The 21,966-nt window shown below is 37.8% G+C and overlaps 1 protein-coding gene across 1 annotated transcript; it reads right to left on the bottom strand.

The window, feature by feature from the left end:
* Window positions 1–3,837: 3,837 nt before the first annotated feature.
* Window positions 3,838–21,675, bottom strand: LOC127624117 (S-adenosylmethionine decarboxylase proenzyme-like). The gene is made up of 9 exons (XM_052098786.1): window positions 21,380–21,675; window positions 17,090–17,176; window positions 12,676–12,802; window positions 12,250–12,352; window positions 9,629–9,671; window positions 8,507–8,651; window positions 8,271–8,363; window positions 8,023–8,178; window positions 3,838–7,345 (listed from the first exon to the last, which is right to left on the bottom strand). The coding sequence occupies exons 1-9, from the start codon at window positions 21,487–21,489 to the stop codon at window positions 7,202–7,204; spliced, it is 1,008 nt and encodes a 335-aa protein (XP_051954746.1). The 5' UTR covers window positions 21,490–21,675; the 3' UTR covers window positions 3,838–7,201.
* Window positions 21,676–21,966: the final 291 nt, after the last annotated feature.

The following is a 21,966-nucleotide window of genomic DNA, read 5'->3' on the forward strand; positions in this document are numbered from 1 at the left end:
AACTGGTGTAAGTGAGTCAGGTTTGTACGCCTCCTTGATCACACACACTTTTCAGTTCTGCCCACAAACTTTCTATCAGATTGAGGTCAGGACTTTGTGATGGACACTCCAATACCTTGACTTTGTAGTCTTTAAGCCATTTTACCACAAATTTAGAGGCTTGGGGTCATTGTCCATTTGGAAGACCCATTTGGGACCGAGCTTTAACTTCCTGTCTGATGTCTTGAGATGTTGCTTCAATATATCCACATAAATTTCCTTCCTCATGATGTCATCTATTTTGTGAAGTGCACCCGTCCCACCTGCAGCAAAGCACCCCTACAATATGATGTTTCTATCCCCATTCTTCACGGTTGGGATGGTGTTCTTCAGCTTGCAATCCTCACCATTTTTCCTCCAAACATAATGATGGTCATTATGGCCAAACAGTTACAATTCTGTTTCGTCAGACCAGAGGACATTTCTCCAAAAAGTAAGATCTTTGTCCCCATGTGCACTTGCAAACTGTAGTCTGGATTTTTTATGTTGGTTTTGGAGCAGTGACTTCTTCCTTGCTGAGCAGCCTTTCAGGTTATGTCCATATAGGACTCGTTTTACTGTGGATATAGATACTCGTCTACCTGTTTCAGAATCAGAAAAAGCTTTATTGCCAAGTACGTTTTTTATGCATACAAGGAATTTGTTGTGGTGTTGTAGGTGTATTCATACGGTCTCTAAATATATGAACTAGAATAAAAATATAAGCAATATAAATATAAATATATCCACGTAGTATCAATTAAAAGTAAGTATAAAATAAAAGAGCAGAGTAGTGCAGTGAAATGTAGAGCCAGAGGTGGAGTGTGGAGAGTGTCAGGGTGGGTACCGGGCATTGTTGATAAGGCAAGTGGCGGACGGGAAGAAACTGTTCTGTTTCCTCCAGCATCTTCACAAGGTCCTTTGCTGTTGTTCTGGGATTGATTTGCACTTTTCACACCAAATTACGTTAATCTCTAAGAGACAGAATGCATCTCCTTCCTGAGCAGTATGATGGCTGTGTGGTCACATGGTGTTTATACTTGCATACTGTTGTTTGTACAGATGAGCGTGGTACCTTCAGGAATTTGGAAATTACTCCCAAGAATGAACCAGACTTGTAGGGATCCACTATTGATTTTTCTGAGGTCTTGGCTGTCTTTTGATTTTCCCATGATGTCAAGCAAAGAGGGACTGTGTTTGAAGGTAGATCTTAAAATACATCCACAGGTACACCTCCAGTTCAGTACATTTTCTATCAGAAGCTAATTCAAGCTACTTAAAGGCACAGTTAATTCAGTGTATGTAAATGTTTGACCCACTGGAATTGTGATATAGTCAATTAAAAGTGAAACAATCGGTCTGTAAACAATTGTTGGAAAAATTACTTGTGTCATGCACAAAGTAGATGTCCTAAACAACATGCTAATAAGAAATCCGTGGAGTGGTTAACAAAAATGTATTTTAATGACTTCAACCTAAGTGTATGTACAATTCTGACTTCAACTGTATATGTTATACTGAGCTAAATACTAAAAAAATTATAATAAACCTATTTAATTCAATGAATATTCTGGGTTTAATACAAGTTAAGCTCAATTGAAAGCATTTGAGGCATAATTTTGATTACCACAAAAATTTATTTTGAATCGTTTCTCCTTTTCTTTAAAAAACAATAACAAAACACAAATCTTGTGTTCCAGTCAAACACTTACAATGGAAGTGAATGAGGAACATTTTTGGAGGGTTTGGAAATGTAGAAATGTGAAGATTATAATTTTATAAAAGCACTTACATTCATTCTTCTGTTAAACTCATGTAATATTTGATCTGTAAAGTTGTTTAAATTTATGATGGTTTAAGGGTTTGTTGACATTAAATCGTCATAGTATGTCTTGTGTCTATACTTTTGAAAAAGTATTTAACGTTCAAAAAGTTGTCCAATTGACTTCCACTTTGAAGACTTCATTTTCTGTTAATGCATGATCTTCTGTTAAACTAGTTTGAAACAATGTGTGTTGTGAAAAGCGCTGCACAAATAAAAATGCTCAACCTGTATTGAACCAGGTGTTGCACCGAGAACCATGACTAGAGGCCGCTGTTCAGTAAGTTTCGTGTGAGAATGCGCGGGGCTGTTAAATGCGAACAGATTTCTTACAGATGCATGCTACGAAAAGAAATCCGTATACCACTGTGTGTTTTACTTTTAGTATTGGTGTTCTTAAATACTTGTATTATTCAGTTTTTATTGTTTACTGGTACACAAAATACATTTCTTTGTAATAGCTGTTATTGTCTTTGTTCTTCGTCTTGCATCTCTTCGCCACACTTATTCTGGTGATTTACCCCCTCTGTGTCCCCTACATTGGTCTATAAAAAGCAGGTACAGCAATGCTGACACTGGAATATTAAATTATATTGATATTAGAGTGTGACAAAATCTGTTACCCCTCTTTAATTTCAACAAAGTGTGTCTAATGCTTACTAAACTCATTCCGGTGATGTTGAATCTATTCTGTTATCCTCTAATAGATTTATTCTTATGGTATTTGATGAAGTATAGAGAAACAGCAGGGTTACCAAATCTGAAAGTACATAAGTTACGAAATCTGTTACAAATCTTTATTCTCAATAATAGACACACGTATATTATAACGGACTCTGATGTGTCCGCAAAATCTCATTACATTTTAAGCATGTCAAGTGCCTCAAAAGACCCAAATATAAGAAGGAATCACAATGAATGTGTTGCCATGACAACAGAATTTAAGATATCAAATATTCTTTTGCAAATTTACATCAGCAGTGTCTTGACATTATTCTAAAGAATTTTGAAGCAATTCATGTAAACACAAGAGTCTGTTAAAGTGACATACTTCCTGCTGCCAGTTGGTGGCACTATGACTGTGACCCATAATAGCTGCATAAATGTGATCAGCCCCCATTACCAAACACTCAGCTGAATTTTGATCTGAATCACACATTGCACACAGAAAATACGAGACACTTCCTGTTTCCCATTTTAAGCCATTCATTTAATGCCTCGCCATGGCAACACCATTCAATATATCAACAACTTGTTCACAATTTAGCATCTTCAATGTCTTGGCATAATGTTGTCTAAATGTGGCGACAGTCTCATGAATCCCCTAGGAGGAGAATTTCAAAGTTCAGAGACTGTGATATTAAAAGAATCCAAAATGGCCAACTTCATGTTGGGTGGCCCTAATGTCTATTATTATGAAAGTTCTCCAGCTTGATGAGAACTATATGTACCAATTTTGGTGACTGTAGGTGAAAATGGTGGTGAAGCAGGAGAACCTTTATTTTCACATTTGTTCATCACTAGTTTGTAAACGATAATGTGGGCGTCATGTCAGCTGATCTGGGGCTGTATGCAGGGGCGCATTAACACATGGCGCCAAGTGGGAGGAGGGCGTTTAAATGCTTTCAGTGTGAGACACGGTTGTTGACATGGTAACAGTGCACAACAGTTAAAGGCGTCCGTGTAGTGCTTGTTCAATGCACAGCAGTTCTTCCAATGCATTTATTTTTGCACATGCATAGCGTACACATGCATATTTTTAGCCTTCATTGTTGAGGAAAACATTTGGTAAGATGTGGAATAAGTTGTTCCAATAAAATATAGAAAGCTTATTTTGGCTCTCTCATTAAAAGAAATAATCATCATAAATCTAAATATTGACTTATGTGTTGTATTAAATCATGATAGTCATTATTTCACACACTTTAATAATCACTTAATTTAAGATTACAATTAATTACAAGAACAGCTCCAATCTAATGCGGATTGACTTACATTTCCAAAGTGGTTGTTCAATCTTACAATCAAATAACATTTCAAATAAGCAGTAAAATCAGACAATCATAAATTGTGCTGCTTAAGCTCACAATCATGCTAAAATGTATATTTTTCACACTGATCCAGCTAATGAAAAATAGCTGAAAGGCAATATTTCTATCAAAAAGGTGATTGGCTTTTTTCCACCAGCAGAAGATGGGACTTCTTTTCTACACTTACAATGTGTGCCGTTCCAATTTCTGCAATTCATATTTAAGGAATATTCCATGTTCAATACAAGGTACATTTGCAAAAAAATAAGATAAATCCATGACAAAAACAACAAAACTGAAACAATTTTACATCTCAAATAATACTTGAGTTTTAACAGATGAATTCACTTCCATTGCAAGTGCCTCGCTATAACCTCGATTATTGCTCCTTTAATTGTGGCATAATGACTCGTCCCACCTCTTCTTTAGTCAATTGATCGTAACTGGGAATATTCCTTTAATACAAGTGTTGTCCCAGCTAAACTGACTCGGATTGATTCCGTGGTATGACTAATTATGAATTTTGAGAATCAATTACAATAACTTGAGAAAACATAATTTATACATGTTGTAACCTATAAATAATTTAAATATATGATCAATGAGCACTATTTGAGGAACACTATGGTCCTAATCAAGTACCCAAATGGTCTTCTGCTGTTGTGGCCCACCTGCCTTTTGGTTTGATATGTTGAGAGTGAACTGCCCTTCACTGGACGTTTTTTGTTTTTGGCACCATTCAGAGTAAATTCTAGAGACTGTTGTGTGAGAAAATCCCAGAAATACTCAAACCAGCCCGTCTGGCAACGACAATAATGCCACTGTCCTAATAACGGAGATCACATTTTTCTCCATTCTGATGGTTGATGTGAACATGAACTGACACATATCTGTATGGTTTTATGCATTACACTGCTGCCACATGATTGGCTGATGAGATGAGTATATAACAAAGTCAAATTTTACGTTTAGTCCATATTGCTTGGACTCAAATTCAGCAGTGCACACTTCTGAAATAAATAACAAGTACACAGTTGATAATTATTTACTTTATTAAAGGAAGCATCAAGCTCTTAGTACAGATATATTTAGCACATCTTGACCAACCAAGGAAATAGCAAGAGAATTGGAACAGCAAAGTTTCCCCTTCCTAACTTCCTGTGAACAACCCTGCAGCAGAACCCTTCCAACAGTTTCCTTACCAACCTACACATTGCTACACAGGCTGGAAAGAACTAGTAAAAAGAGAGAGAGAAAAAAAATAAAATAAATAAATATCCAAAAGGTCACTCTCCCCAGAGTCTGATAAAGGAAAAATATGTAAATGCTTGGTCCGCAACATCAATCTCTACCCTCTCCATGCACAAGTGTATATCTAAAACCCCATTTGAAAAACATCTGAATCCAACACTTCACCAAAAGGGGGAAAAAAACAATAGATTTAGGCTCATGTTTTTTTTCAGTCGAGTGTTAAAAAATAAAAAATATCATACCCATTGGTCATCACGCCCAGCACCAATTAATAAGTGCATTACATTGTACAAACAGAAATGGAGCATGTTAAGCTTACCCAGGGCCCTAGCGGAGATGCTGCACAGTAAACGGCCTACTACATGCTAGTCACATGCAATAGCAAATGAAAACAACATTTCCCTCAGTATACAAAGAGTGCTAAAAACCAACAGGATCTGGAGAGGTGGAATCACGTATTGGACAAAAAAAAAAAAAAAAAAAATGAATAAAACGGCACTTTATGCAGCAGTGGGATGTGGAATGATCCGGGTCAGCCCTGACATGCTCAGATTGCAGCGTGCCTATTGTTTGCTCCCCAGCTTCTGTAGAGAAAGAGAGAGGACTCATTTTGTTTAGAAAAAGAAAAATGCTTTGCTGTGCGATCAGCACTCAAAGCAAAGTGTCTGTCCAACCGTTTCAATTCAGCAGGCTCTGTGCTGGACAGTCCCAGGGTCCTTCACAATGAACGCAACATCTCTTCTCTTTCGCACGTAACGGTTCCTTAAACACCTGCCACATCATTCATAACCAGTCATGGCATCTTGTACATAAACCATGTAAACTGTCACTTTTCAGATAGCCCATGCAATTCTTACATTCAACTTACAAAATAAAGGCCATTTCAGTTAGCAGAAAGAAAGACTTTCACCATGGTGCGACGGTTAAGTTACTCAACGTTTGAAACATTCACTTCTCTAATGGTCTAAATCATAAAGAATTTGCTGTCAGCAGAGTGATGAGATCTTCAAAACTGGCATAGAAAATTAAGTTTATAATTAGCATTGCATTTTAATGAAACTTCAAGTGTATTAAACAATATCTTTAACAGTCCTTCAAAAGAAGATGCATCGACAGTGACAGTTAAGTTACTCAACATGCGACACATTCACTTCTCTAGTGCTCAAAGGTGACATCTGGAAAGTTGCATGAGAGGATGCTTGGTGTGTGCAAAGTATTATTGTCTCACCCTTTCATTTCTGTGGATGTGTGCATGAAAATCAGATTAAGAATGAATATTTTTAGTTTGGCAAAGTGACAAAAAAAAAAAAAACTGAAGTTGTAATTAAAAAGTTACCATCAAATTAGCGTTATATTGAGGTGAATGTTGCATTTTAACTAACCAGCATCAGATGCATCAATTCGAAATCTAAAAGCTCCTAAAATAAGATGCAGTCTTTTTTTTTTTTCATTAGTATTAAAATCAAACAGTCTTAAAAGATGATGCGAGGAAGTTTCGAAAGTTTAGTAACTTCACCGTCTAAGCAAAGTTAGCTGTATGCAGTTGAGCGTTTTAACTGACCAAAGTCAGAAATCGAACATTTTCAAGTAGGGAAATATAACGTAATCAAAAACAAAAAAGTAAACAAACACAAGTACAAGAAACCGGACTGAAAACAAATGTTTTTGGATCGATTCACGAGCCACATGGTAGACGATGCAGATCTGAGCAAGTCAGGGTCTTTGCCTAGTGAGGTCTGAAACCCTGTCTGTGGAGGATACGAGGGGACACCTGCAGGAAGGGAAGGGAGCGCTGCGTGTACAGCGATGGCGTGACATGCCTCACACACACCACCACATTCAAGAACTCTACATGCACTTCAAGATCACAGCAAGAGTGGGCTAGAAAATCTACAAAGACACGACAAGAGCTTTCATGTACAATATCTACGTCAAAGTTACAAGAATGCATAAGGGTTAAACTCGGGGAAGATCTACAACCAGACGACAGAAACGGCCTCTCTGCCACAAGACTACGCCGGCCGCTGGGATGTTGCTCGCGGCAGCTGGATTTCTTTTTACGCTTCTTCATTTGGGAGGTTCAGCTCTGTTGTTTCTGCTGCCGATTCTTGACGTAACTGGTGAAGACGAAATTGTAATCATTGAAGTGAGCCAACTGGCGGTCGAGGCGGCGGTAACCCTCGAGCTTCTGAGGTGAAGAGAAAACACTGCGACATTTGGAGCTCTGTTGAGAATGAAATAATACATTGAGTTTTATTGCTTCTGATCACGTCTACAATAGATGTGACTCGATGTTTACGAAAGACTGACTAATCAGTTACGAGTTTGAGGCGACACTTAAAATAGAAAATAAAATGCATGGAAATACAAATCCATATAAACTTTGCACAAGTTATTTTAGAATAGCACGAGGATTCTATACTACACGTTAGAACTGCTACATCCATTTCTACACACGGTTAAAAAGAAAATAACTAGACACCAGAAACATGAGCTCACTTTGACATACTGTACACAAAAACGAAGACTGTCAAAATACAAATAAATGAAATATATACTATACTAAACAATATATACATTTCCTGCACAGATTTGCTGACTAAGAATTTACATATGGTCAGGGGCCAATTAACTTTTTTCATGCATTTTTAAACTGCACAACACATTCAAATTGATATATACATAACAAATACATTTTTTATATTTAACCTGTATAAAATTACAAAAATGACATTATTTTGGACAGTGAAAATAAAGCTGTTAAAGTAGCTGTGCAGTGCATCAAAAATAAAAAGGGTCATCTGTCATGTGAAGGTGCACACAGTGTAGACCGATCCATTGATTTTAATGGGAGCGATCTAGTTTTATTATTTGCGAAAAGGAAGTTGTGTAATGACATACCTCATTGACAAAAAGAGTAGTCACAAATTTCCCTGGTTTAAAGACATCCACCACTTTGCGGATTAGCTCTTCATAGGATGTCTGGGAGAGGTTGGTTTCAAAGCTGACATAGGAGAACTCCGGCTCGGGGGTGATGTGGATCGTCCAGTAAGTTCCCTGAAAAGACAACTTGCCTTAATTTCGTTGCTGAAGTGCAGAGTGAAGTCTTCAAACTCAACCACTACACACAAGCTTCAATGAGTACTTACATCGGTTTTCATTCCATTCATAGAGTATCCACAAGGGTTGAACATTGTGGCATCAATCACTGAACCTGGAATCAGGTCACGAATTCCACTCATCTGTGAGGACACAAAGAGAACACATTAAACAACAAGCCTCACAATTTCGATATATACCATGGCACTTAAAAGTATCCATACATTGGATTTAATTCTAAGGGTTAGGGAAATGAGCAACAGTAGCAAATGGTTGAAGTTCTTACACGAGTGACATCATTAGCAGAAACACCGTCTTTCATGAAGAACTGGTCCATCACAGCTGGGTCGAGATCACTCATCAGAACTTCTAGTGTCTGATCCGCCTGCTTATTCACCCAGAACTCCGGCAGCTCCAAGGTGAACAAGTACCTGTGGAGAAGACAAAGAGCATTTATTTGCCCTGATCAGGAGTAGGCCTATTAGGGAAAGGCGAAAAACCTTAATGGTGTCTGATTTGTAAACAAATATTCAAACTGGTTCTTTCGATAAGCCCCATTTACATGCAAACCACTACACCGATTACTCCAAAAATCTACTTATTTAAAACATCAGACAAAGCAAGAAACCGCGTTTACACGAGGTTTGAAATAATAGAGTTATTCTCTGCTTTTTATGTAAAAATGTAAATAGTCATGTACACAACATGTGCGTACATTGGATAAGCCAGTAAGAACAACGGTAAAGGAGTTTACATGCAACACAAAATCAACTGATCTACCCATGTCGATCAGTTTATTCTTACGTCGTTTATGGCCTTACACTGATAAAGGAAAGCCGTTTAATGCGTTTACATGACCACACATTGTCACCTTATAATTCATAATCGTGTTTTTATTAACTTATTACTTACAAAAGGAGAAGTTTCAAACGCATACTTTCACTAATGTTTCCAATTGAGTTTGGCGATTAACCCGCTAGTGAAGAAACACTTCAGTTTACCGCCGTTCAGCGTTTTCTGCTGCTGCAACTCGAGAGAGGAAAGATTAAGTTTACATCATTGAAATCTTCAATATTCAACAGATTTTTTTATTTTCTAAAAACATTGTGAGCACATTGGTAATATCTTGTGCTGTTCTCATTTTCGGGAACTGTATGTTTTAATCCAAATTGTTTGATCATGTTGCACATTTGTAAGCTTGTCTTTGTTATCATTAATGAAATCAAAAAGTCTTATTTTTACATTCCTCGAGTACTAAGGTTTGTTACCCCCACAGCAATGCAAGAACGCATGTCGAGTATGTTTAACGGAACAGTAGCGAAGCACACACGTCTGGTTAGCTGCGTAGTGAAACGCTGATTAAAGCGATCAGATTAATGCATGTTAGTACAGTAGATGTAAAACTCACCAGCAGTCTGAATTCAGACGTCCCATACAGTAGGCTGCTCCATCTGAACATGAATAAAAACATCAATAAGAACTCTTTATTCTGAGAGCACTTAACCAGACAGAATGATGACAATACGTGATTAAAGGTGAAGTGTATGACTTTGTTAAAATTCTCAATATAGTCAACAACGAGTAACCAATTGCAGGTCAATTTCTGCTCAAAGTGCAACACTGTAGCATTTGTTTGAGCATCCCAACTATCCCGACACAGCAACACTCACTCAATTCAGTGAGTTTGGGGAGGGACCGTCTGCGTTTCTGACCAATGAGTTTTAATATAAAGAGAATGTGTAATATTTTTTGTCTTGCGTATTTTTTACATAAACTTTATATTCTTTATTAGTGGTGCTTGCCAAAGGCAAGGCATCACTATTGTTATTCGCAATAATTATTATTCTTCCACACATAAGTTCGGCGCGTAACGGCCACATTTGAAGAGGCTGGAAGGCTCTGTAAGAGCATACCTCAATATGGGGTAAAAGTTGCACCCCTGGGGGGCAGGAGCTGCCCAAATTTGCCCCATTGACTTACAATGGTGTAGGACGGCCCATGAAATGAAATTGCATAGGGATTTTGTATTGAACATAGCTCTGGATCACAGTGTCATAGAGACAAGGGGGCGGGCTCATTTTACTCAGATGACCAATCAGTCTCTCAGGATCATTGTGAAGCTATCAAGCCACGCCCTAGCAACCATTTAGAGCACCTTAGCAACAAGTCCCATAGACTTCTAATGAAAGAGTTCAAAGGGATATCTCCAGATAGAAGTGTCATAGAAACACAAGGGTGGTCTCGTTTGACTCGGGGCAGCAAACAGCCAATCATGAATCACCTCAACACTTCCTAGCCCCTCCCTAGAAACCATTGTCGAGCACCTTAGCAACCAAAATCCATAGAGGGATATCTTCCGTTCTGAATGTCACAGAGGCATGGGAGTTGGTTTATATCATTCATACTGACAAGCAGCCTTTGGAGATTCATGATTGGCAGCTACCAAGCCACTTCCTAGCAACTAAACAGAGTACCCTAGCAACCGTTTAGCAATAACAATATCTCTGCACCAGAAAATCATAGAGACTTCTGGGTTGATTCATTTCAATCCGGATGGCAAGGACACTTGATAAGTATCAATATGGTAACTGCCTAGCAACCAGATGGGGTTACCCTAGCAACCGAGTAACAAATCACATATCTCTGCATCAGAAAAACAGAGACTTCTGGGTTGGTTTATTTCAATCAGGATGGCAAAGACACTTGATTAGAATCACTATGGTAACTGCCTAGCAACAAGGAGGTTTTACCCTAGCAACCAAGTAACAAATCACATATCTCTGGATCAGAACATTGTAGACACTTCTGGGTTGACAGATTTTACTCAGGATAGCAAGGAGACTTGATAAATATCACTATGGTAACTGCCTAGCAACCAGATTGGGGTACCCTAGCAACAGAGTAAAAAAAACATATCTCAGCAGTTATAAAATGCTATTTGACGAGTTTTGCCACGGCAAGCACCACTCACATTTTCTTCAGGAAATGTACATTCTAGTTCTATATATTATTATCTCTGTCTTGTTGTTGTATTGTTTGTGCACTGGAAGCTTCTGTCACCAAGACAAATTCCTTGTATGTGTCAGCATACTTGTCAATAAAGCTCATTCTGATTCTGATTATATACTTTTTACATTTTGTGTGTGTTGCATTTCACAAGCAGTTTCGGCATTTATTCACGTGCAGGATATGAAATATAGATGTCAAAAATACAATTTTCACTTAAATGCCAATTCTTGATAAAAGGAATTAGATTTGCAGTATTAAAACGGTTCCTTCTTGATATAAAAAAAAGACATTGTTACTCAGAAATACACATTCTTGACATTAAAAGGAATATTCCGGGTTCAACACAAGTTGCGCTCAATCAACAGCATTTCTGTCATAATGTTGATTACCACAAAACATTAATTCAACTCGTCCCTCATTTTCTTTAATAAAGCACAAATGTTTGTTCCAGTGAGACACTTCCAATGGAAGTCAATGGGGTTTAATCTGTACACATTAAAATACTGTTTCAAAAGTACAGACAAGACATGAACAATATGTGTGTTAACATGATTTTACTGTCATTAAATCATGCACTGACCACATCTGTGGAAAGATATAGACAATTATACAACTTTCTTTCTACTAGTATCATTTCACAATGATCTGTCATGCACTCCTGTTCAAACACAATTACTGATATCTAGAATTAATTTTATACTAGCTGAAATTCAAATTTCAAATATCAGCAAAGCACGTCTTACTAGTAAAGGGATAATTTTTTTATATTGATAATTACATTGTTACTAGTGCAAATGTCCAAAATGAGCATTTTTAGTAGTTCATTCCTGAATCAACAATTAAATAACAACAAGTAAAAATGCTCCTTTTTGATATCTGTAATGTACCTTTCACTAGTAGTGATGTTAATTACATTTCGCTAGTGACAATTGAACTACTGATATCTATAATAATATCATTCATATTCTGCACATGATTACAAGTCAATTCGGCTCATCATAGTTATGTGACAAAACGTACTTGGAAAAATCTGGCTGAGGAAGTCAACTTCCTCCTGGAAGTTACGGTGAGGGAACTCTTGATGGGTGGGCTTCATAAAGTTTTTACGTGAGTAGAAGAAATTCTGGAAAAAGAGAGAGCAAATTTAATAAATCAATCCACATATCCTCATTCAGAAATGTCGTGTATGTGCATGGTGTTTATTGGAGACAGAAACTGCTGATTAACTATTACTCTTTATTATTTCAATATCAATACTTTGACATCACATGTAAATTGGGTTATATGGAAGTTCATTATCAAAAAACTCACGTGAACTCATAAACTTGATATGGTATTGATGCGGCTTCTTAAATGTGTTATCATATCACTCTTAACTTTACAGTTTAACTGCAGCGTGACATACCATACAATTAAGTCAGTGTGTCATAAACCTGTGTGTTGTACCTCAATGGCATCAAAGCCGCAGTACTCGCGGGCCAGTTCCAGCAGGGGCACCAGTGCCTGCAGTAAGAGGGTGCTTCCACATGTCTTCAAAATGAAACGTCTCTTGGAGACAAACATGCTACTCTCACTGCACAAACCCAGAAACAGAGAAGTCATTTATTAGACATAGACGACTTTTCCATCACAGTAGGCCTTGGCAATACATTGAATATTAACTAGATTATTAATCATCTGTATCTTCTTGATTTAAACATTTGAAATGCATATGGTTATTATGGCTGTTTGAATGAAACAATGGTTCCTCTGACTGAAAATAAACATCACTTTTGCCATTTCAGAGCAAGTGAAAAAAAGACAGATCTACTTCAAATAACAATAAAGTTTCTTTATTGTCCAGCCCTTCAATCCAGTGAAATGAATAAAACAGCTCAGAATCTGTCCAGGATTTTATTCAGAGAACAATAAATAGCTTTGACCCGAATTCCACCTTTGAACCTCCGTATACAGACGTAATGAAAGGCTTAGTGTAGTCCTCTTGCAGACAGGACACTTGTACACTTACATTGAAGCATTACACTGCTAATTCATCCTCAGGTATTGATTGACACACGGGACAAAACGTCCCACAACTACCTGCATTTAGAGATGATCACTAGAATGTTCTTAACGTTCTCTTTATTTTTATCAAACCTAATCACATTTTCACTCCCTACTTGTCCTTAACAATTCAATACTACATATAATTCATCATTTAAGTTTCAATAACATGAAATACTGTTATTATTAATACTGACAGCAGCACAATCAGCTGTCTACTCCATAAAATCTTCAGTTTCTCTGGATTTACTGCTTATAGGTTTGTGTAAAATGAATATTTGAGTAAAATGAAAATTTTAGTTTTATTCTAAAAAGTACCGACAACATAACTCCCAAATTTCAAATAAAAATATTGTCATTTAGAGCATTTATTTGCAGAAAATAACAACTGGTCAAGTGTTTTCAGACCTGGAATAATGCAAAGAAAACAAGTTCTTACAATATTCATTATTAATCAACACAATACTAATGTTTTAACTTCGAGTTCAGAAATCAATATTTGATGGAATATTCCTGATTTTCAAATCACAGTTTCATATGTCTTGGCATGATCTCCGCTAGTCTTTCACATTGCTGTTGGGTGACTTTATGCCACTCCTGGCGTAAACATTCAAGCAGCTTGGCTGTTTGATTGCTTGTGGCCATCCATCTTCCTCTTGATCACATTCCAGAGTAGCGTTGTCACGGTACCAAAATACCAGAAGTCAGTACCGTATTTCAAAAGTTACATTTTCTATTTCAATAATAAACTAAAATAAATGCACGTTTCCTTCGTGTTTCTTAATTAAGGATGCATTGCTTAAGTGTTTTATTCTTAACAAAAAGGAAAACATGATAGATCACGACATTCTCTTGAATAGGCTGGAGAATTATGTTGGAATTTGTGGAGTTGCATTAGCATGGTTTAGGTTATATTTAGTAGACCGCTACCACTTTGTCTATGTAAATGAGGAATTGTCAAACCAAACAAAAGTAAAATATGGAGTGCCACATGGATCAGTTTTAGGGCCTCTGCTTTTCTCCATGTATATGCTTCCCCTGGGAGATATTATCAGGAATCGTGGAATAAGTTTCCACTGCAATGGCATCTACATTAATATTATTCTATTGGTTTCATATCCTCAGGAGGTATCCAGAGCCAGCTGGATCCAGCTCCGTTCCTGTTTGATGTCGGACTCCACTGCTATCTGTCACGGAGTGATGACAACTAAATGCCAAACATCACTTCAGTCTATTATGATGGACTTCAGAGGATGAACTGATGCCAACTCATAAGACATGGGTTACTTCATATGCCATTGTCTGAACCTTGGATTTAGGAAAGATCTCACTAAAATTAGCGGCCGGTCAACTGCGATGCACCTCACTGATCTCTGCCTGCATCACCTCGGTCTATTGTTGTATTACACTCTTATAATGTAATACGTAAACTAACAATTAATTGCCAACAAAAGCCTTCATCAGGACAATTAACAAGGACAATTGGATCTATGTGAACTTCTGCAATTAATCAAGATGGACTTCAAAGACATTGGTCATTAATCTTACAGTTCAAACACAATCGATGTTTAAACACTGACCCTTAACACTTACTAAGTTTAATAATTTTAAACCATGACTTTAACTATACATAAGTAATATTTACATTATATTCATGACGTTAGCCCGAGGGGAACTGGCCCCTACAGTAAGTCTGGTTTCTCCCAAGGTTATTTTTCTCCATTAATCCACATCTTATGGAGTTTTGTGTTCCTTGCCACAGTCGCCTTCAGCTTGCTCACTGGGGTTATTAATACAATTATTATTTAATTATTTTTAAAACACTATTAAAAATCATATCTTATCTAAATTACACAATGATGGTTAATTGACTTTATAGACATTACAGTTTTATCGTCTGTTAATTCTGATCTTCTGTAAAGCTGCTTTGAAACGATGTGTGTTGTGAAAGGCGCTATACAAATAAAAACGACTTGACTTGTTTAGAGTTCAAACTCAAGCGTTACGCACCAAATCTTAAATTTTTCTGGTTATTAGGATTTTTGTTGCACAATAAACCATTTTGGGATTTTCATTTTGGAGCCTCAATGTCTGTGCTTTCATAGTAAGGAAAGACTAAGAAATGTTTTACACTATAAGTTGAATTTTAAAAACTATCGGCCAATTAATTTGTTATATGCCTTCACCACGTTATATATCAGTATCAACAAAATCCACCATCTGTCAACTCTTAGTCCATGCATTTTTCAGGTCTTATGTGTTGACAAACTGAGTGAGAAGGCAAAGAAAAACAGTCAAGCATAAGCAAATATTTAATCGAATACCCTGCTATCAAAACGTGTCTAAAACACCTCCAAAACAAGCTAACAGACCTGCCTGTGAGACCAGCTAATACCAGCTTAGGCTAGTTTTATCAGTTTTTCACCAGCAGGAAATACTTCCTTGTTCTTCTTTATTCCATCCTGTGCCTTAATCAGTGTAGGATTATCTACCTTGACACTTCGTCACAAATGCCGATCATACTCAACATATCAGAGTCTGAGTATCTGTGAGCTAATATTAGTGTATTCTTATCAGTCAAGACTATTATGAGGTCTTTAGCTGTAAATGTAACTACTGCTGTCTCAGTATCATGATATAAACATTTAATGGTTGTAGAGTTAACAAGTTACTTACACGGTCTCTACACTCTCCAATATATACTATTATACAATACTATTTTATTATAAACCTTTTATTATACAATATATTCTGCTTCATATTACTACAAACTATATTAGCCCACAGATGTGACATTTTCACTACACTACAGAAATCTAAAAGGTAGAGTCAAGCGTAAAGTGCAATAGTAAAGTCTTTTAAGACATCATTAACGACATTCAATTCCATAATGTGATGAAATTTTTATTCCATATCAGGGTTTTTCCTTGCTCAATACTAGTCTCACCGCCTCAGAGGTGGTACCAAACTGATCAAAAATGTCACGTTAAAAACACGTAAACATTGACTTTGTGTTAATACACTACTAATGACCTGACAACTGAATACTAGTGTTAATATTGTCAGCTGTTTTTTTTATTTAGTCTTAGTCTCAATCCTGTGTCAAATGTCCTTTTTAGTTTTTATCATATTTAGTCAACCTTATCATTTGTTTTTTTTTTGTCAAGTTTTAGTTGACAAAGTCTGGGCTTTTTAGTGTAGTTTTAGTCACTGAACACTGTAAACACTTTAGCCATAAGAGTATTATTGATAAGCATTTGTCAATCTAGTACACACACACACACACACACACACACACACACACACACACACACACAGAGTTTGTGCTTATTAAAATGTCACACTCCTGTATTATATGAACTGAAGGATGAAATAAAGATATAATCGCCAAGCTGTGATCCATCATTCTATCAGACACTCGAGCTGCAGCGCTCCTTTCATCTTGAGTGTCATAATTATAGTTTTAAATGATCTCATGTCACATTAAATGCATCAAGCGACTATTTGAAAACAGAATTTTTTTATTATTATTGCCAAGATTTGCAGTTACAAATGGCAATCCACCGAGTGCAATGCTTGTTAGTGTTTTCCATGAAGACACCCACCAGAGTTTTGTAGACAGCCAGAGATGGCACAAAATTTGATGGAGGCGGCTGCCTAGTAAATCTCTATGCAGGAAAAACCATGCATATTGACTTTGAGATGTTTATGGGTGCTCACTGAGAGAGAAAGGGCAGCAGAGGCTTTGATGCCAGCTGCAAGAGTGTAATCACCACCCATCCAGCAACCTGACAGTGACACGGACACACAGGCTCACCTGAGTATATAAGCTTCCCGTCTGTCAGTCTTAGTCACACTTATAATCAAACAGTGCACATTCTCCAGGAGTTTGTCCCACTCAAATCTGAAAATGACACAGAGAGAGAAACATTACTATCTCATTTACTCTTATTAGCAAACAAAGGCTAGTAAGCTGATTTAAGAAGCAGCTCCCATCCACCCCTTCTCTCAAATTACACACATTTGGCAGAAGCTCCAGATAGCATTAGTTTTAGTTTTATTAGCCCAAAAAAGAAAATGGTTTCATTTACTCACACTCATGTTGCTCCAAACGAATTTCATTCTTCTGTGGAACACTGCAGATGTTAGACAGTCTTTAGTTTAAGTCACCTTTCATTGCATGCTTTTCCATACAATGAAACAGAAGGATGAACATTCAGCCTAACTGTTACTGTTCCTCTAAAGAAGGCAAGTCATACAGGTTTGGAACAACATGAATGGAGAGTAAATAATGACAGTTTTCTATTTGGTTAAACCAGAGATTATTTCGCAGAGAACGGCAGAAATCGGAAAATTCAATGGAAGACAATGGAAGTAAAACGAAAGTTCTGCCTCAGTTAAACGGACCAATCACTTTTCAAATTCAGACATCACCTGTCAATCAACTCAAGAGCGTGCATGAGCATTAGCTATACAAGCCAGGAAAATTGTGCCTTTTAGCGTAATATGAGGCTAAGAATCACAATTTATGGTTACAGTATTGTCTGATTTGAATCGCAATTTTAACCGTTTTTGAGATTTCGGTGTTCCTCCATTCAAGTAAATAGGAGCTGCACTGGCATGACTGGAAATAATCACCCAAGAGCGTTCCAATGATGACCGACAGTGGACTGACTTGCTAGAAAGACTTTGGTTTTACCATTCCTTGAGGGTGCCATTTCAGATTAAAAATCATACTTTGTAAGTAAGGCTGCAGTGTGATTAATATATTAAAATAATAATGCATTAACAAATTAGCACAATCAATCATGTCCTCATACCATAACATTCCTACCATGGGAGCAATTTCAAGTGTTTTCAGCAGGGGGCAGTAAGCACAGCACCAGCTGTACAGTCAACAAACAACAACAAGTCTTGCTTGACACAGTGACAGCACAAGAACTCGTTCTTGCATTCAAACACAGCTGGACGAGCGCAATTCCAAATGCAGTAATCTCAAAATTTATTTTTCTGTATGTAACTTGACGCAGTGATCTAAAAGCATCGTTTATGATGCAACGCTACCAAAGCGAGATGCTCCAGAAACATCTGTCTGTCCTTCGAAAAGCCCTTATAATAAGTTGACCTCGAATAGATTGATGAATTCAGTTGTAAAATGCTGTGGACTGTAGGCCCGTGACAGGCTTCTGTTCAATAATATAGAAATAAGACAATATAAAGGTGGCTTTAGAAGTCAGTATATTGTTAATCAATAATAGGGATGCACCAATCATGATTTTTCAAGGGTGATTCCGATTGCTGTTTTTTTTTTTTTGTTTTTTTTACAAGAAAATGGGCCGATTCTGATACCGATTGCCTTTTTTTTTTTTTTTTTTTTACAGGCCAAACTGACCTTAAATGAAAAAATATCTGTAGCTATGTGAAATTAGAGGCAACAAGTGCATATTATGAACTAGTCCGATCAGAAAATTTGAGGCCGCACTTTTGCAAGTTATATGGTGCAACTGCATAACTATGTTTATGCCCCACACAGTAAAATGTAATCAAGCGTATTGGTGGACATGTAAATGAGCTCCTTGAGGTGAGCCGCAGAGGGTACGATTTTTCTGATTTTCAGAATCAACTTAAATTTTGGTCTATTTGGCACACAAAGCTATCGTATGACTTTAGAGGACTTGGCATATAACACACGAGGCATAGGAACTACTTTTAAGATGCGTTAATAGTGCTTTTTCCGCTAGTGGTGAAAAATGACACTTCAGCTTTACACAATAAAAGCGGATCAGTGCGAGTGCTGGAAAGTGATTCCTCATGCTGCCAGGAGAAGAGGGACACACATGTCCTCATGGACTTATTTGGATATTGGCTACACTCAGACTCTAATGATCCTCTTCCTTGTCTCTACGAGTTAACGCTTTCCTGGAAGTAAACTAATACCCCCTCATCCATCATTCATTCTGACGCCCAACCCAGAGAATCCACACAGATCAGCTTACAGTTCGAAGAAAACGCAGTAGACCAGGATACTACAGAGATATCAGAGAAACTATAATGCCCACATGCACTCGTTCATATTTTAGTGCTTTTTTCTAATAACCCTTAAAACCTGAAACATTACGTTTTCATACACCGAGATGAAATAAAGTAGATTTTAATTACCATGGTAATCAAACAGTACAGTTTCAAAACCAACAGATGGTCAATGAATAGTCTATATTTTAAAGGGTAACTAAACCCTAAACTAACTTTTTTTAGTTAATGATCTGTAAGCATGGGGCTTTATTAGTACTGGTCATTGATTCAAGTAATTTTTTTGACATTTGTGTATAAAGTGTTTTAATTCTACAATATATGGTGTAAAAACGTCTGAGTGCTGCCCTCTTCAGGTTGAACGGTGGCTACTGCAGTTGAATTTTCCTATTGGCTGTTGCGGTACTTCGTGACGTAAGCGGTGACAGCTGACGTAAACAGGTTCCAGCTCACCACGCCAGATTCATGTACATGTCGTCTTGCGACCTTGTGAGGAATAATAATAACAGAGTCTGACAGCAGCTGTCAATTAATCCGTCACTACGAGTCTCAGGTGACCCCCCCCCCGCTCAGCCCCGCACTCGGTTCGTTCCCTCTATCCCCGCCGGGGTCTGCCCACTTTTCCTGCATTTTCAAATATTTCTAGTGGGTGGAGTCAGACTCTGAGCAGGTGTTTAGTTACCCTTTAACGTATTTAATGAGGGTGTAAAACACGTGTGTACGTCCCATTTGCTTTCATCAAATCGCATTAAACCACCCTGCTTTCTACACATATAATCAGAGATGCCAAAACAAGTACAAATGTATTGAATTTAACCACACATGCATGTTTAATTATTGTTTAGCTGTGTGTTTTAACATGTGTGTAATGACTGTAGTGCGCAGTAACTATTATCTGATCAGCACTGCAGGACAAGCACGTGTTTCTCTGCACACAAACATAACGACCAATAACGACATAAGGACAGGCCACGGGCGGAGCTACCGGCGTGTGACGCAAACACGTGACTTTCACATGGACAAAAAAGCTTTCTAGCAAGTCAGTCCACTGTCGGTCATTTTTGGAACACTTTCGGGCGGTTATTTCCAGTCATGCCAGTGCAGCTCCCATCTACTTGAATGGAAGAACACCGAATCTCAAAAACGGTTGGTCAGGATTATGATCGAAGAACATATTTCAAATCTGCAATAAAATCTGACGATACTGGAATAATAAATTGTGAATCTTAACCTCATATTACGCTAAAAAACTAGAATTTCACGGCTTGTATAGGTAATGCGCATGCGTGTTCTAGAGTTGATTGACAGGCAATGTCTGGATCTGAAAGGTGATTGGCTCTTTTATCTGTGAGGCGGGACTTCCGTTCTACACCGTTGACCGTTAGCTGCCGTTGAGCATTCCGATTTCTCCCGTTCATTTAAACAGAAGTGGCCCATCTCTGCTAAATAATCTCTGCATGTACCGCCATGATACTTCCCAAAAATAGACCCATTACACGGACACATGCGTATGATGATTTAACATCCCCACGAGAATAAAAATGCTCTTAAACATAACTGATGGTCAGGTCCAACGTCGCGGAAAATAATGATTCATTCGGAAAACTATTTCTAGTGGCCAAAACAAAAGGCAAACCAAACCCAAAGACAATCACTCCAGAACTGGAGGAGGTGTGTTCATATGGCGCCACTGGCTATTGGTCATCAATAACACATTCAGACAGAAGATCTAAAAGCGAGGAGGGTCACTACAAAAGAACCATAATTACCACAACACTGAGATCACAGCAGACTGCTGTTAAAACATCAACACCTGTGACAATGTGATGTCGATGAAACTGACCTTAAGTCGTTATGAATGCGTTATCCATGCCACTTAAATGAAGCACACATGGGTAATAAAATGCACACTTAAGGCTCAAATGAATGAGTGAAAATGTCCCGACCACGCAATGGGTATCACCGCCAGAGCCACATGTCAATCATTCATTCACTCAAACACCAAGAGGGTGACATTACTAACGCCGCTGTCATGGTTTATACAGGCGGGAATCGCACTTCGGACGGACTCTCTCACCTGGGGATAGTGCGCAGGTCCCCGGTTCCTTTGGTTTCATCTTGTCGGGAGAACCACACCTCCAGCAGCTTCTCGGTTCCCTCAAAGAAGTGTGCACTGTTCTCTTCCATCGTGAGACAGACTCCAACAACAGAAAATAACGTCGGATGGAATCACGATTAATTAGTCCTTTATGGTTAGTTATAATTTATTAGCTTAGTTACAGTCCTTGAGCAGTCCGGATGTAGTTGCCTTGTTGTTTTTGCCGTCTTCCCCTTTTACAGAGAATACCGTGAGCGAGTGCTAGCTAATATCGCCGGCCATACTGTGTAAGCGCAGGATGCAGGCTGCGCGGAGGTTTTATTACCTACCAGCATACGTCAATCACATTTAAGCCAATCGCGATCAAGAAACGCCCACCCCGAATGAGTACCGATTGGTTTCACAGGTTGTCAATCAAATGGGAGGTTGCGTAAGATGAGAGTTCGCGCTGTAGTAGCGCAGTAGCCCGTACTGCCCTTGTAAAGACGAATAAACATCTGCGTTTCCGAGTGCTTCCACGATTAATTACCATATATTCACTATTAGATTGCAGAAAAATAAAAGTT

Source organism: Xyrauchen texanus, chromosome 30 (genome assembly GCF_025860055.1).
Source record: "Xyrauchen texanus isolate HMW12.3.18 chromosome 30, RBS_HiC_50CHRs, whole genome shotgun sequence".
NCBI lineage: Eukaryota > Metazoa > Chordata > Actinopteri > Cypriniformes > Catostomidae > Xyrauchen > Xyrauchen texanus.